The sequence below is a fragment of the Anas platyrhynchos genome, chromosome 1, assembly GCF_047663525.1.
Source record: "Anas platyrhynchos isolate ZD024472 breed Pekin duck chromosome 1, IASCAAS_PekinDuck_T2T, whole genome shotgun sequence".
Classification (NCBI taxonomy): Eukaryota; Metazoa; Chordata; class Aves; order Anseriformes; family Anatidae; genus Anas; species Anas platyrhynchos.
Genome location: NC_092587.1, coordinates 87,627,725 through 87,641,106, shown reverse-complemented (window position 1 = coordinate 87,641,106; position 13,382 = coordinate 87,627,725). Strand labels below are relative to the sequence as shown.

The 13,382-nt window shown below is 39.7% G+C and overlaps 1 protein-coding gene across 7 annotated transcripts in view; it reads left to right on the top strand.

Annotated features, from left to right (window-relative positions):
* Positions 1-13,382, top strand: part of GRAMD1C (GRAM domain containing 1C) — a 48,830-nt gene that overhangs the window by 12,975 nt on the left and 22,473 nt on the right. For all 7 annotated transcript variants that reach the window (XM_027449604.3, XM_072044288.1, XM_027449605.3 and 4 more), the window contains 4 exons: positions 4,011-4,095; positions 7,520-7,623; positions 8,926-9,021; positions 10,175-10,255. In XM_027449604.3, the coding sequence (XP_027305405.2) occupies positions 4,011-4,095; positions 7,520-7,623; positions 8,926-9,021; positions 10,175-10,255 (366 nt within the window). The remainder of the gene's footprint in view (positions 1-4,010; positions 4,096-7,519; positions 7,624-8,925; positions 9,022-10,174; positions 10,256-13,382) is intronic.

Below are 13,382 nucleotides of genomic sequence, written 5' to 3'. Positions count from 1 at the left end.
GTGTCTTGCTCCTGAAAAGGCTTGTCAGAGTGGACATGCTGTACAGGTAGCATCAGCAGAGGGGCTACCCACACTGTGCTGTGGGATTTGTTCTTATATTTATACATAAGTTGGCCTGTATCTACTTTGGAGTAAGAGAAGTCTTCAATTTGCTTGCCCAATACTGCCAAATAACTTGTTCAGGGCTGTTAAGGCTCTCTCGTAGCCTAACGAGGGTTTAGACTCCCTGAAAGTGTGGTGGTGCCTTGTTTTTTATATTTCTGCCTGTACAAATAAGTCTCAAGAATACTTTTGTTCTAAGTCTGTCCTTTTGTATAAAATCAGACTCCCCTCTGACTGTGTTGTTCTTCTGGAGACTTTTCTTTTGATGCTAAGCAGGTTTTTAGATGTATTTGAATAAGGGAAAACAATCCATTCTTCATTAGAAATGCAACAATTTTCCCAAGGGTAATTAATGTTTATTTTAATGTGCTAGGCTAGGATTAAAAAGTAATTTGTTTTCAACCGTGCCTAGAAACTTAATTGGAAACTACAGGTCAAGTTCCTCTGTGTCTGAGGAACAGCACATCAGGAGGTCTTTATTTAGAGGGGTGGATGGTGTGGATCTTCTTACTTGTGAACTGAGGAGCAAGAGCAGTAGTCCATGTTGTGATATTTAAGTAAAGCTTTCAAATATATGTGAGGAAAAAGCCAGGCAGCTTGTTCATAGGCTTGTTGGAATCTGGGACCCCAAGCACGTGGTCATGACTGATACCAAGACTGTGAAGCTCAGTGGGAGACTTGTGTGGATCTCTTAAAATCAGGTGAACTCCAAGTTTTATTACTCAGAGAGGTCATCTTACCTCTGCTCTCAGCTTTTTGTATTTATTTCTGCATGTCAAAAAATACAGAATGCAAATTGTCGTGTGGCATGTGGGTTTGTCTCAAAACGAGGACGATGCACTAACAAAGCAAATGCAAAATTAGGAACTGCCATTAGCAAACTCTAAAAATGTGCACACAGATCTACGGAGGCTGATTGACTATTTGCATGCTTGTTTATATATGCAATTGAATAATTTCTAAACAATTAGCGTTTTTGCTGTACCCTTGGGAGAAGGTGTAGCTTAATTTTCCTCCACAGTTTGCTAAGTGGCTCAAATTCTTTGCAGTGTCCATGCTTTGAAGATATAGATGTGAAGGGAACTTTAACAGGCTTTCATCATAGAAATAACTCAGGTTAGTCCTATTTAAATTGACATTATTTCTGGAAAATTGACTTTATATAGATGAACTCAGTCGATTTCTAAACAAGGTACAACAGTGTCCTGATTCAGTGTCTTCAAGTTGTTTCTGATTCCTACTTGGCTGTCTTTAAAAATTCCTGGACAACGCTGAAGAGGTTTTTCTGCTTCTCTTGCTTTGTAGATGTCTGTGTTTTGTGGCCTCAGATAAAGAACGTTAATACGTTGTCACTGGACTTAATGGTTTGCCTAGTGCTTAAATATAGCATGCCCATAAATGCCTAAGATGATCCCGAGGCAACGTGTTTGCCTGATGACTTATAAGTAGACTTGGAAATACGCGTGTGTTTAAAAACTGCTGTTTTCATCTCCTAAGCTCCCTAGTGCAGCCTGTCTCGTGATTTCTTCTTTTAGTAGCTGATGGTAAGTTCTGTAACCTGGAGGTGGCAACCTGCCCAAATCCTGCCACGTATTGGACGCTATAATGGTGATAGGAGAGATGCTGGATTCATAGAAATGGAAATGTCTCCTCTCCTTTGTTTGAAGGAAATTGATGTTGCCAGTAGTATTAAAATTGTCTCTGTTGTTTCCAGAGTCCATTGACTGATGTCTTAATCACCAAGCCCCATACTGAGTGCATAATAATTATGGATCTAAGTAAGCTCATTTTCATACAAAATAAGGAAAAGATAAGGTTAAAAAGCTTCAGTGTGCTCATTTTTCTTCTTCTGATTAGATAAGGATTCAAAGCAGGCTCTTCATAAACGTCCTAAGAGCCCCATAGAAATCTACAATTAATAAGAGCATTTCTTATTGCCTATTTGCCAATCATGTGACAAAGAACACTTAAATGCCAGCAAGGGATTCTCAGACAAGCTATAGCAGGTTTTATGCTCCAGAGAATTATTTTTTTTTCCTATGTAAAACTCAAGATATCTTGAGTTTTTATTCTTGGAGCTGTTGAACTGGCTGATGTGGGCATTAGTGTAAAAGTGTCTGTGATTCTGTAATGCTCCTGTTCTCTCTTTTTGATTCATTTTGTGTTATAATCCCAGAAATGCTCAGATTCTGTTCAGCTAAATATAGGTGTCTCTTGTATACAGCGTGTTTCAAGAAGTACTTTCTCTTAAAAGCATGACTAGAAGTAGCTGAAGTACAGCTGTGGAAGCATACAGCTCAGAGGACATGTCTAACATTGCCCTGCTGGTTGCACCTAAATCTTACTCTTCTCTCCTTCCCTCAATGCCTTTTACACTCCAGAGCTTAGTATTAGTGGACAGACACCGAGGCTTTCTGCTATTGGAGGTGACAGAAGGTAATGTTTAGGAACTTGTCATCTTTTTAAAGCTGAGCAGAGTCAGACTTTGCCCTTGCTGTGTTATATTCACTTATTAAACACCTGGCCTTGAAGTTGCACTTCCTATATTCTTGTGGTATTCTCAAGTGTAGGTAGCAGAGAGATCATCATAAGACATATGTGGTTCAAAAATGTCCCCACAAGACACAGGAATGTAGGAAATGGCAAAATGTGAAAATGGTGATGAGGTGGTTTATTAAAGTTCTTTTGGGAAACAACCACAGACGTGCTGAAATGGTACTGACCAGCTGATGTGCTGCAAGAATGTGCTAAAATGTGCTATTTTTTTTCAGTAAACGTGCTGCAAGGTCTTACGGTTAAAAGTGGTTCTTTTGCCTCTTTCCTTCTTCCCCCAGCCTTGAAAGTAAATAGCCACTGGTCTCATGCTAGAAATGGGTTTAAGATGTGTGTCCAGTTTTGGAAGGATTCAAGTCCTCAAGGACATATAGCAGCTATACGCTGTTAAGTTTTTTAGAAGGGTGTTCAAGAAAAAAAAAAACACTACCACCAACAAAACCCCAAAAAATCCAGGCTGTGAAAGAAGCTTATTATGGTATATCTGGCTTTGGTACCACCTGAAAGTGGCTTATTCCTGTTTTAGCTGTAATTTGGCTCTGTCAGTCATTGTCTTGTACAGTATTTTCTTCAAGGTTTTCTTATTTTTTTTCCCAGCTTTTAGACTACAGGAAGGCCCCTAAACTAAGTGGCCAAAAGCTGTTGTGAAAAACAAATGAGACCTTGTTACTACTGCAAAATTACCACCAAGATTGGTCTTCTCTCCTCTGAGTTTACTACCCGATTTTAATCTTAAATGAGTCCCAGGTTGTGATCCCCTTAAACATGGGGTGAACCTTCAAATAGATCAGGAGATCAAGAGGTGATGGTGGTGCTGCTATTTGTGTTTGCAGGAGGAAACTTTGGCCTTTATTCCTGCAGGCCTAATTATAGTAACTGGCAAAAATCCCTTCCGTAGTAACATTTTCCCCCAGTGGCACTCCAATTAGAAATCAGTGTTCTCAGTGATGGTTTCTTGTCCAGCTAGTGGCCTGTGTGAGGACCGGATCTCTGTCACCTCCTGGGCTGTGGCTTTGCTGCCTCTTTGAGTCTGTGCTGGAAGAGGTTTAGCTCTGTGAAGGGCTGTGGTGTGCTTCTGAGTGAAGCAGATTGCTGTCATGTAGTTGTAATGCTTCATAAGTAGCATCTGGCCTGATGAAGGGAACAGTTTGGACCCTTTTATCTTAAATGCTGGGAGAACACTCTTGCTTAAGAGCATAATGTTATGGTGACAATCCCATTTAGATGCCACCTATTCTTTATTCCTCGTTTGATGTCCATTTGTTCTTCAAGATAAAGTTACAGGTCTAGAATGAAGACAGTTGATGGTTGAAAATAAATCTGTTTGCTTAACCTTTTACCACTCTCTGTTGCAGCTCTCAAGTTCCACGTACAAATATAGGAGCGAGGAATTCAAGAGGCAGTTTTCTCATCTGCCAGATTCGGAGAGACTCATAGTAGGTAAGACATAATCACACCAAAACTGCTTCTCTGATGACTGACAATTCCAGACTGTAGCAGTGCTGAGGCTTTTTTTCTTTCTTCTTTTTTTTTTTATTTTTAAGTAGCATATTCTAACTGTAGCTGAGAACTTCCTGTTCTCTTGTCTCTGAGCCAGCGGGATGTATCTGCAGGGAAAGTCAGGTTTAAGCTCCTCTCTTGCACTGCCTGCTTTATCAAAAGACAGGCTCCTTTTTAGGGTTGAGAAGTTGAACCAATACAGAATCCTTTGGTTCATCTGTATATTGGATGAGAGCTTCTTCATGTCTTTTTTTTGCTGCTACTTTTTAGTGGGTGACAAAACACCTGCTGAATATGGTACCTCTTGCTACAACTGTTAGTTTCCTGTCCTATGAGTGTTTAAAGAGTTCTCCATTTTTTCTTTGAAGAGGGAACCAGTTATGATTGAGTCAGTTGCTGTAGATGTTGGAGGAGAAGGTAAGTATTCCATAGTTGTAATGGCTTGGTTGTGGACTCTCCCTCCTTGGAGATCTTCAGAAGCTGTCTGGACATGGTCCTGAGCAGCCTGCTCTAGGTGGTCCTGCGTGAGCAGGGGCAGTTGGACCTCAAGAGATCCCTTCCAGCCATAACTGTTCTGTGGTTCTGATGAGGTGGCTGCAGGAGCAGAAGGACAAATCAACTTGAAGAGCAGAGGTGGTGAGAAGTGCATGGGGATGTGGGGGAAGTGAGGCAAGTGGCAGAACTTCTGACTGTGGTGCATAGCTTCTTGCCACCTGAATGTTCCATTTGAACTCTGACCACCAGTGTTGCTCCAGAGCAAAATCCAAATAATGCAAGTATAAAACCCAACCTCCTATGTCTGCAGTGCTACATCCTATTCCCTCTTTTATTACTTGCCTTGCAGGTAAGTCTAGCAGTGCTGCCTGAGTATTGAATAACAAATGCGCTGTCTAAGAATCGGGCATTGTTTTTATACAAAAGTGGCATTGTGAGTATTTTCTAAGTTCTTTCTCATCTTATGCAACCTTCACGGCACTGAATATTGAGAGGCTGTCTGTGTATGTTTGTAGTGTGCCAAGTTCCTTCCAGGTTAATGAAAGAGGAACTGGAACTTGTGCAGAAACAGTCACATCCCTCCATCCTTTTGCAGCCTTAGAAGGAGGCAGTTATCCTCCGAAATGCCTTCCACATTTTTCAAATAGTTGAGCTAAGTACAGGAGTAAGTCAATAGAAAAGGATATTACTTCAAAGCTTTGGTTTGATGTTTCTCCTTGCACGGGACAGATTTAAAAGCAGTGGAGCAAAATCTGAAACACAGTTTCAATGACCAGACCACCTAGGACTTGAAGAATGATTTGGTAAAGGGCTAGTCTCAACAATGTAGCAGCATCTGTTCCATCAGAAACAAAGTCATTACCTTATATATATTTTTTTTATCCTCATAAAAAATAGTGCTCCTTTGCAAAGGCTCCTTGCATCTTCCAAATAAAGAACTGTTCCTCCTCTTGATGCAGAACTTTTCACAGGCTTTACAGTGCTCAAAAAAGCAATTACTTGCTGCAGTTCATCAAAAGAATAACTGCTCCTGTTTGTAACTGCTTAAAAACACACACACAATTATTCCACCATAATAAACACTATAAACGAAGATTATATGATTTTTTTTGTCTATTACAATGAAAGAAATGACTTAGACTCCCAAAATGGGAATTTAAAGGAGTGCCACTAACTTAAATTTGTCTGAAAATATTGTTTACAGGCAGCATCTTAAGTTACTGGATCTGATAACTTAAAGGAAGAGATTAGCATTTTTCCTTCTTGTTTTGACATCCTCTTTTGTAGGTGTTGCTTGTCACTTGCCCAATGTTCTCCGGGGAGTCTTTTTATGCTAGTTCTGCAAGAAAAGAGGAAGAGTATTTTCTTTTTTATGGATGTCAAACCTAGTATGGATATCTGGCTAGTATGTGGATCAGGAAAAAGGAATTAAATGGTCACGTAATACTAGGCAGTACCTAAAAGGTCAGAATCAGTCTCTATCCTCCAAACATAGAAATTGGATGAAAACTTTTTAGTACTGTTTTTTCTAAAGTCCTTAACCTCAAACTCCTACTGCATTCACCTCCCCACTCCTCTAGCATTTTGGTATTCGACTTGTTAAATTTTAACTGTGCACTTACATACACTGGAAAAATGAATGATTTTAATTGTTTGGAGTTATGTCTCCAAGGGTTTTTATACATGCCTCGTGCTTGTTGCAAGAAATTTTATTTTCACTTGATTATTTGAAGGAGAAATCTGAGAGAATTCTTAAAATTGTAGTAAAGGCTCCTGTAGATGCAGACTTCCTGTGAAGTTAGGATGGTGAGGGACTTCTGAACCTCTTGCAACTTGGACAAGAGCTATTTTCTTCATTGTGGTGTATAGAAAATCAAAATTCTAGCAGAGAAAATATCAGATAAAACGCTTCTCAAAATAAAAGGTAGAACTCTGATACCTCTGCAGTTGAAGTTGTTAACATCCTGTGTGAATAGATGTATTCTCTGTGTTTTCTATATGTTAGGTAACCTTTAGGTCAGAACTTCCAAAAGGGACAAGTCTGTCTTAGTTTCTTGCTGTATGACTAAAGGGAGCTTTGATATTTATTTCCATAGGCTCAGCTTAGTGCTGAGTACTTCTGAAAATTCATTTTGTTTGACTCTTCAGGCTCTTAAGTTATGAAGGTTTTCCTCAAGAATTCTTAAAAAGTGCAACCAAGTCCTCTGCTCTTGATTTTGATTAGCAGATATCTGATGATGGGTAATTTCTAGATTTAAAAAAATATTATTTAATAGGAATGTTTTAACCGGAGACAGTATTGTAATAAAAATGAGAGTCAACTGCTGAAAATATCTCTTGCCTGAAGAACTGGATTGCTTCAAGCTGTCTTCTAGTGTCTCACTCTGCAGATAGTTTTAGCTAGTGATAGGATCTGTCTAGTGAAAAATTAACTTACTACAACATATGAACTACTGTTATGTAGGAGTTGACAGTATAATCTGTTGTACTATAAAATGGCTGTGTATTCTGTTTTATTTAGGCACTCTGAAGTTTGACTTGTGAATATTTCATCCATGTATTCTTAATCTTGCCTGATACCTCTTCTCTGAAAATATAGGATAATGTATGGGGGGATCAGTACATGGAGTATTGTCCTTGCACAGATATTTCCATTGACTCTGGTATTAGGGTGTTCACAGAACCATGGTCTGGATGCAACCCAATACAAGCCTGCCTTGATAGACTTGAGAACTTGACAGACTTGAGAAGAGGGAAAGAAATGGCTTTTTGTTTGTATTGCAACAACCTTATCTCATTTTAAGTTAACACATTTGGGACTATTGAGCTGTGGCAAATGAGTAAACTTGTTCTTTCTCTTTACACGTAGATTACGCCTGTGCACTCCAGAAGGATATCCTCCTGCAAGGACGTTTGTACCTCTCTGAAAACTGGCTCTGCTTCCACAGCAACATTTTCCGATGGGAGACCACAGTAAGATCTCTTGGTGCAGTTGAATCCCACCTCTTTATCCTGGGCTATCTGGATACAGGACTTTTTTGAGGGACTCTTATCCTGTCAGTCTCATGCTCTGTCTGTCAAATTAGAATGAGTTAAGTGTTCATTAAAGCAGTTGTTGCACTCGCTGTAGAAAAAACCTGAATCGTTGAATGAGAAAGGTAAGACAGCCTAGTTAATAGGTGAGGGAGATGTCAAAACCATTTTATAGCTGTGAGAATGCTTGTATCTTAGGCTAACCTCTTGAATTCTACTCTGTATGCTCTGAAGTACATAGGACAGGCAACAAATAGGCCATGTACTTAAGACAGAGGAGGTGTAGAAATGCTTAACTAAAATCCAAGCTTAGTTTTGTCAGATGGATTTGATAATCAAATCTTTCTTATTGCAGACTCTTTATTTAAAAAAAAAAAAAACTCTAGAAATCACAGCCTTGAATATATGATCTAGTCAAAGACTATTTTACAGCCAAAACAGCATACATCTTAGTAACCTGCTCCTGCTTGCCTAGCAGTGTGATATTTTGAGCAATATCTTAAGGCAATCTGAGCTCATCAGCTATATTGGTAGAGCCAAATTTTGAGGCCTCCTTAGCAGGGTGCTAATACGGGGAGAGAGAGTAAGTAGAAGGCCTTCTGCACACACAGGAGAAAGCAAGATCCAGCTGTGTGTTCTTCCTTTATCGAGACTGAACAGCAGCACAATCTTACCTTCAAGGAAAGGCTGGTCAAAGTAGAAATGCTTCTTGCCACACTTTTAAATGGAAGCATTTCAAGTACTAATATATAAGGCGAATGCACACAAGTAGGAAGATTTCCAGTGTCTGGATTGCAGATAAACCTGTGTGCAAATGGACTATACTACAAACTTTTTGTGAGATAACATAGACAAGATAGTCTACTATCTGATCTATTCCTTGTCTGTATGATGTACAGAGTGAGATTGGTTTTGGGGTCTGTATGGTTTGTATGTGGTTGGGGTTATGCCCTTGATCCTGGAGTGCTGCTGCAGACGTGGAAGAAAAGAAAACTACTTGCTTCCCAAGTCCTAGTATGAAATAAGAGGGAATTAATCTTAAATCATCTTAACTTGCTCATACTTTGGAATGCTTACTGTTACGGTTGTCAAATGAAGACAGCAGTTGCCTTCGTAATCTCATCTGTATTTCATTCAAGTGTTTGGGGTTAGAGTTCCTCTTGCAAATTCTCTGACTCTGTAAATTAAAATAACAGTGAAACATAAAATAAAATTATCTTATTAAATCTCTTTTCTGCTTAGATTTCTATTGCCTTGAAGGATATCACTTTCATGACAAAGGAGAAGACTGCTCGGCTCATTCCAAATGCTATACAGATAGCAACAAAGGGAGAGAAGGTGAAAAACTGTATTTAAATACTCTTCTTTTAAGTGATAATTTCCAGAACAGAGCACTTTAGTTTTTCATTTGAATAAGTAACTTTCACTGTCAAATCTTTAAATGTGACTAGGACTAGACAACGGACTTGGTAGTTTGGTCCCTGTGCACATTGGCTTGGTAATTCAACTTTTAGTAGTGGAGTCTGTAATCAAACTAGTGTTGATGCAGTAACCTAAAGGGGGTTTTTGTCTTACTGATCATCAAAGGAAATCTGCTCAAAAACCAGAAGTTTAGGACAAATTCAGAATGTGTCTTTGAATTGGAGATTTGTGTTCTTCTTGGATTTAAGTGTCCCAGAAGAAAAGTGCTGAAAGCAAAACAACTGTTACCACAGGTTTTGAGTCATGGAGAAATCTACCCATAAACCACCCAATTTTATATGTTGGGAAGTGCAGTTTTCTTGAGGGCGCATTTACAAAAAGCTGAAAAGCATGATTCAGAATGCTCTTATGTGCAATGTACTTCATGATACCTCTTATGTCAATGCCTTGAAAATAAGAATAATTCTTTGCTGGGTACAGGCAGCAGTTGTAGTTATCCATGGTAAATCTGGAGCTGTAGTCTGTGAAGGGGTTGACATTTCCTGTTGCTTCATATTTGGCTGCTCCTTCAATTTCTTCTAAAAATACTAATCTTCTAAAATTACTAACTTCCTTCATTAAGGAAGATATTTCTTCCACTGGTAAACAGACTTTCAAGTGAGACAGATTTTAAAACTACAAATGATGGATCTAATTTGATCCCCTATTTTGATTATTGTAATTTCACATCTCATGAAAAAAAAATAATGAAAGGAGTATGTGGAGTTAGTATGTGGCCTGTAAGAAATAGGCATGTGCATCTCTAATTTGTTCCACCCCTCATTTGGAAGTGGGAGAAAGATTTAACTCTGTATGTAGCTGAGGGGGAGGAAGGGTCTTTATACACTTTGGACGTTGGGGAACTAACTTGCTTATTAGAAGTGATTAAAAAGTGTGGAGTGTGAGGAATATGAGAGGAACATGCCATTGGCGGAAATCTTAGGATACTTCAGGTATAAGGAAACATTTTGGCTTTCTTAAAACTTGCTTGCAGGTATTATTATTTTTGTACCTTTGTTTTCTTCTGCAGTTCTTCTTCACGTCGTTCAGTGCAAGAGACAGAAGCTACCTCAGTATCTTCCGCTTATGGCAGAATGTGTTGTTGGATAAGGTAAGCTTGTAAGTGCCAGTACCTGAGGTTAAGTAACAACATAATCTTTTTCTAATGTACATAGATGTGTCTTTAGAGGATGAGAGACTTTGCTTAAGAAGTCAGTTTTTCCTTCCTGACACAGAATTCTAACCTGGTGTTCTCCTTCACCTCCTCCTACTTTATATAACAAATAAACTTTGTATCCATTAACTTCACTGTTGATGGAGCATTTTTTTATTTGAAGACAGGTTGCATGATTCTCTTAACTACCAACTTGAGCAGATGTTGGCAAGCATTTGTTTCATGTTTTCTGTAGCTAATTTGTGACCAAAAGGGCAAGAGACTTCTTTCAGGGAAAGCTTTTTTCCTTTTTAAGGAAAAAGCCAAAAGTCACCTTCTCAGATAAGTTAGCAGAACCTTTGCCAACCAACTCATTACAATTCCCCTGACCTTGAATAACTGCAACAAAGGCGGGCTGAATGATATAAAAGTGTATTTTGGCAACTCTGCTAGTTAGCTTGATGTATATTGCAATTTGTGGGCACTTAAGCTAATCTTCTTTCTAAAAATATGCTGACGCTTTCTTTTGCAGAACATCAATGTAACTAATGCAATTTTCGTAAACCAATTCCTTCCTGTTTATGGCTCTTGTTGTTTAAAAATTCCAACACATTTGCAACTGAACACTGAAATATCCATATATAACTCTGTAGTGTGGTGGTCCCCAAAGGCTTAAAGCTGTTGTGATACTTATATGTGGTTGCCACAGACGTTTTTGGTTCGATGAATTTTAAGGCAGCCCAGAGATGCTTTTTGTAAAAGACAAAAGCTGAAAATCAAGGAGAGTGCCAATTAAGGCAAAATTAATCTGTTTACAGCAAATCTCTACTGCTTAACCAAACTGGATCAAGTTATAGAGGGGATGAGGGGGGAAACTGATGTTTCTAGAATTGGATCCAGTGGTTACACTACAGTGACAGCTGTTCACTGAGCTCTTGCTAGAAGAAAGCTGGTGATGCATCCAAGTAGTTTTGCTGCTTCCACATGCAAACCCCCACACCCTCATGGCAAGGGATAGCATACATTTGAAAGGTATCTCATAACCTCTGAAGCTGTCATCTCTGTCATAGTATACAACGCTGTGAGTGTGTGAAGTGTGGTGTTTGTGGGATCCAGTGGCCAAAGGGATCCCATCAGAATTTGTGAGGTTTGTGACAACATACTGAATCTCTGGAACCAATTCCAAAAGGAGCTGGTTTTGATGTTTCTACTGCTAGCAGTTAAATATTTCAAAGACTGTGGATAATTTAGCTATTCTCTAGAGTATGTCTACTAGACTAGGCATTGACATGCAGCTGTTATGAAATAGTTATTCATGTCTTGTCAGAAGTAAACTCTGAACGCAGCCATCACAGTGTTGGTTTGCGCCACCTGATGGTAGATGATCCCAGAGTTGCAGGACTTGGATCCAGGGGATTGGAGAAGCATGTGCTTCAAATCATGTTTGTGCAGAGGTCGCTTTCAGTCACTGATCCTGGCCTCTTCCTGGGCTTTGAGTTTGTGTTACGAGGTCTCACTCTGAAGAGTGACCTACATGCTTTACTTGAGATGCACTAAGCTTTTGTTCCCTGCAGAACTTCTCAGTGGGGTCAGCGTGCTCTTTCCCAGATCTCCATCTTGTGGCCATTCTGCATTGTAAAGTATCACGTGTCATAGGCAGTTGAACAAGTAGCCTTCTGTAAGGTCTGTCTTTCTGTTAGAAATTACTTGCTTATCCTACACAATGCATGGCAAACAGCAGTAAATGCTATAGGCCACCAAGATGCTGTCTCCAACTTTGTGTCACTGGTCTTGTAAGGATTCTGGCTCACCTTAGTTGAGTTGTGATTACCTAGCATATCACTTCTCCTTCGAATCTTGCTCAGTGTACAATACTCTGCACGCGAAGCTCTTCAGCTGGGAATCAGTGGGTACCTTCCTCCTAAGATGGTCCCTTTTTAGGATTTCTTTTTGGAATGTCCTTGTGAATATTTTCCCTTTGGGGGGGGAATCCATTGTTTGTCCATTCCTATTGCAAAATATACTCAGAGCAAGTCCCTCAGGTTTTTACCTTGCCATTGTTTTTTAAACACTCCTGCTTGAAGGGGAAGCATCATGGAAAATAAGGAATCATTAATGTAGGTCTGGAAGAGACATGACACCGACCTTGATAAAACAGATAGCTGCTTCCACATCCACTGAGGCTTTCAATAATGTATCAGTTTATAAAATCAGCCAGAATTCCTGCTTTGCAACAGGCATTCCAGATTGGTAAAGCAACATTACTAGTGGCTATTAATGATGGTAAGAGCAATGGCATGTATACGATTGCTTTGTTTCCTTGAAGTTCATGGGTGTCAAATATCCCTTAGTTTGAGGGAGAAGGAAAAAATTAAAATCTAATTAGGCAGGTCATTCAAATCCTAAACAAACACAGTGTTTCTTATTTCTAATGGAACAAGATCTTAACTTAATCGGCTTCAATTCCCTCGAGGCCTTTTCCTTGGAGTTGGATTTATTTTCTTATTGTTCTTACGCATTGCTGGGTAGAGATTTGCACCAGTCTCCAGAGTGTGTTCATATTTGGGGTGTCTCTGGAGTAAACCTGCAAGGAGCATCTTGTCTTGGTCTGTCCATGTGGGTAAAAATCAGCAGCTTTGCTTCTGCCAAGGGTATTTTTGTAGTATTGCTTGTTCCATGCTGCTCTGACTAGTGTGGAGCAAAGTGTTGGTATTTTATGCTCCAGGATGAAAGGAGAAAAGCTGCTTCATGTAGCTTTACTTTTCCTCAAGAAATGAGGGATAATTTGGCTTAGACCGTCACCTCGAGTGGGCAAAGCCCACCAGGTTTAGGTTCAAGCTTCAGAGCCTCTCAACACACAAAATCTGACAGAACAGAGCCAGGTGTTGTGGTGTCGGGCTGTGACCCTACTACACCCAGCCCTGCTCAATATAATAACCGAGCAGAGTGCGAGAAGCCTGGTGTTTCTAGACCCAGCAGCTAGCAAGTCTGAAGGCAGAAAGCCACAGGAAACAGCTTTATTTGTTCCCCAAACATGCACTTTTGTCGCCCTGCCCGAGGCCGAGGGGCGCAGGGCGTGAGGGGG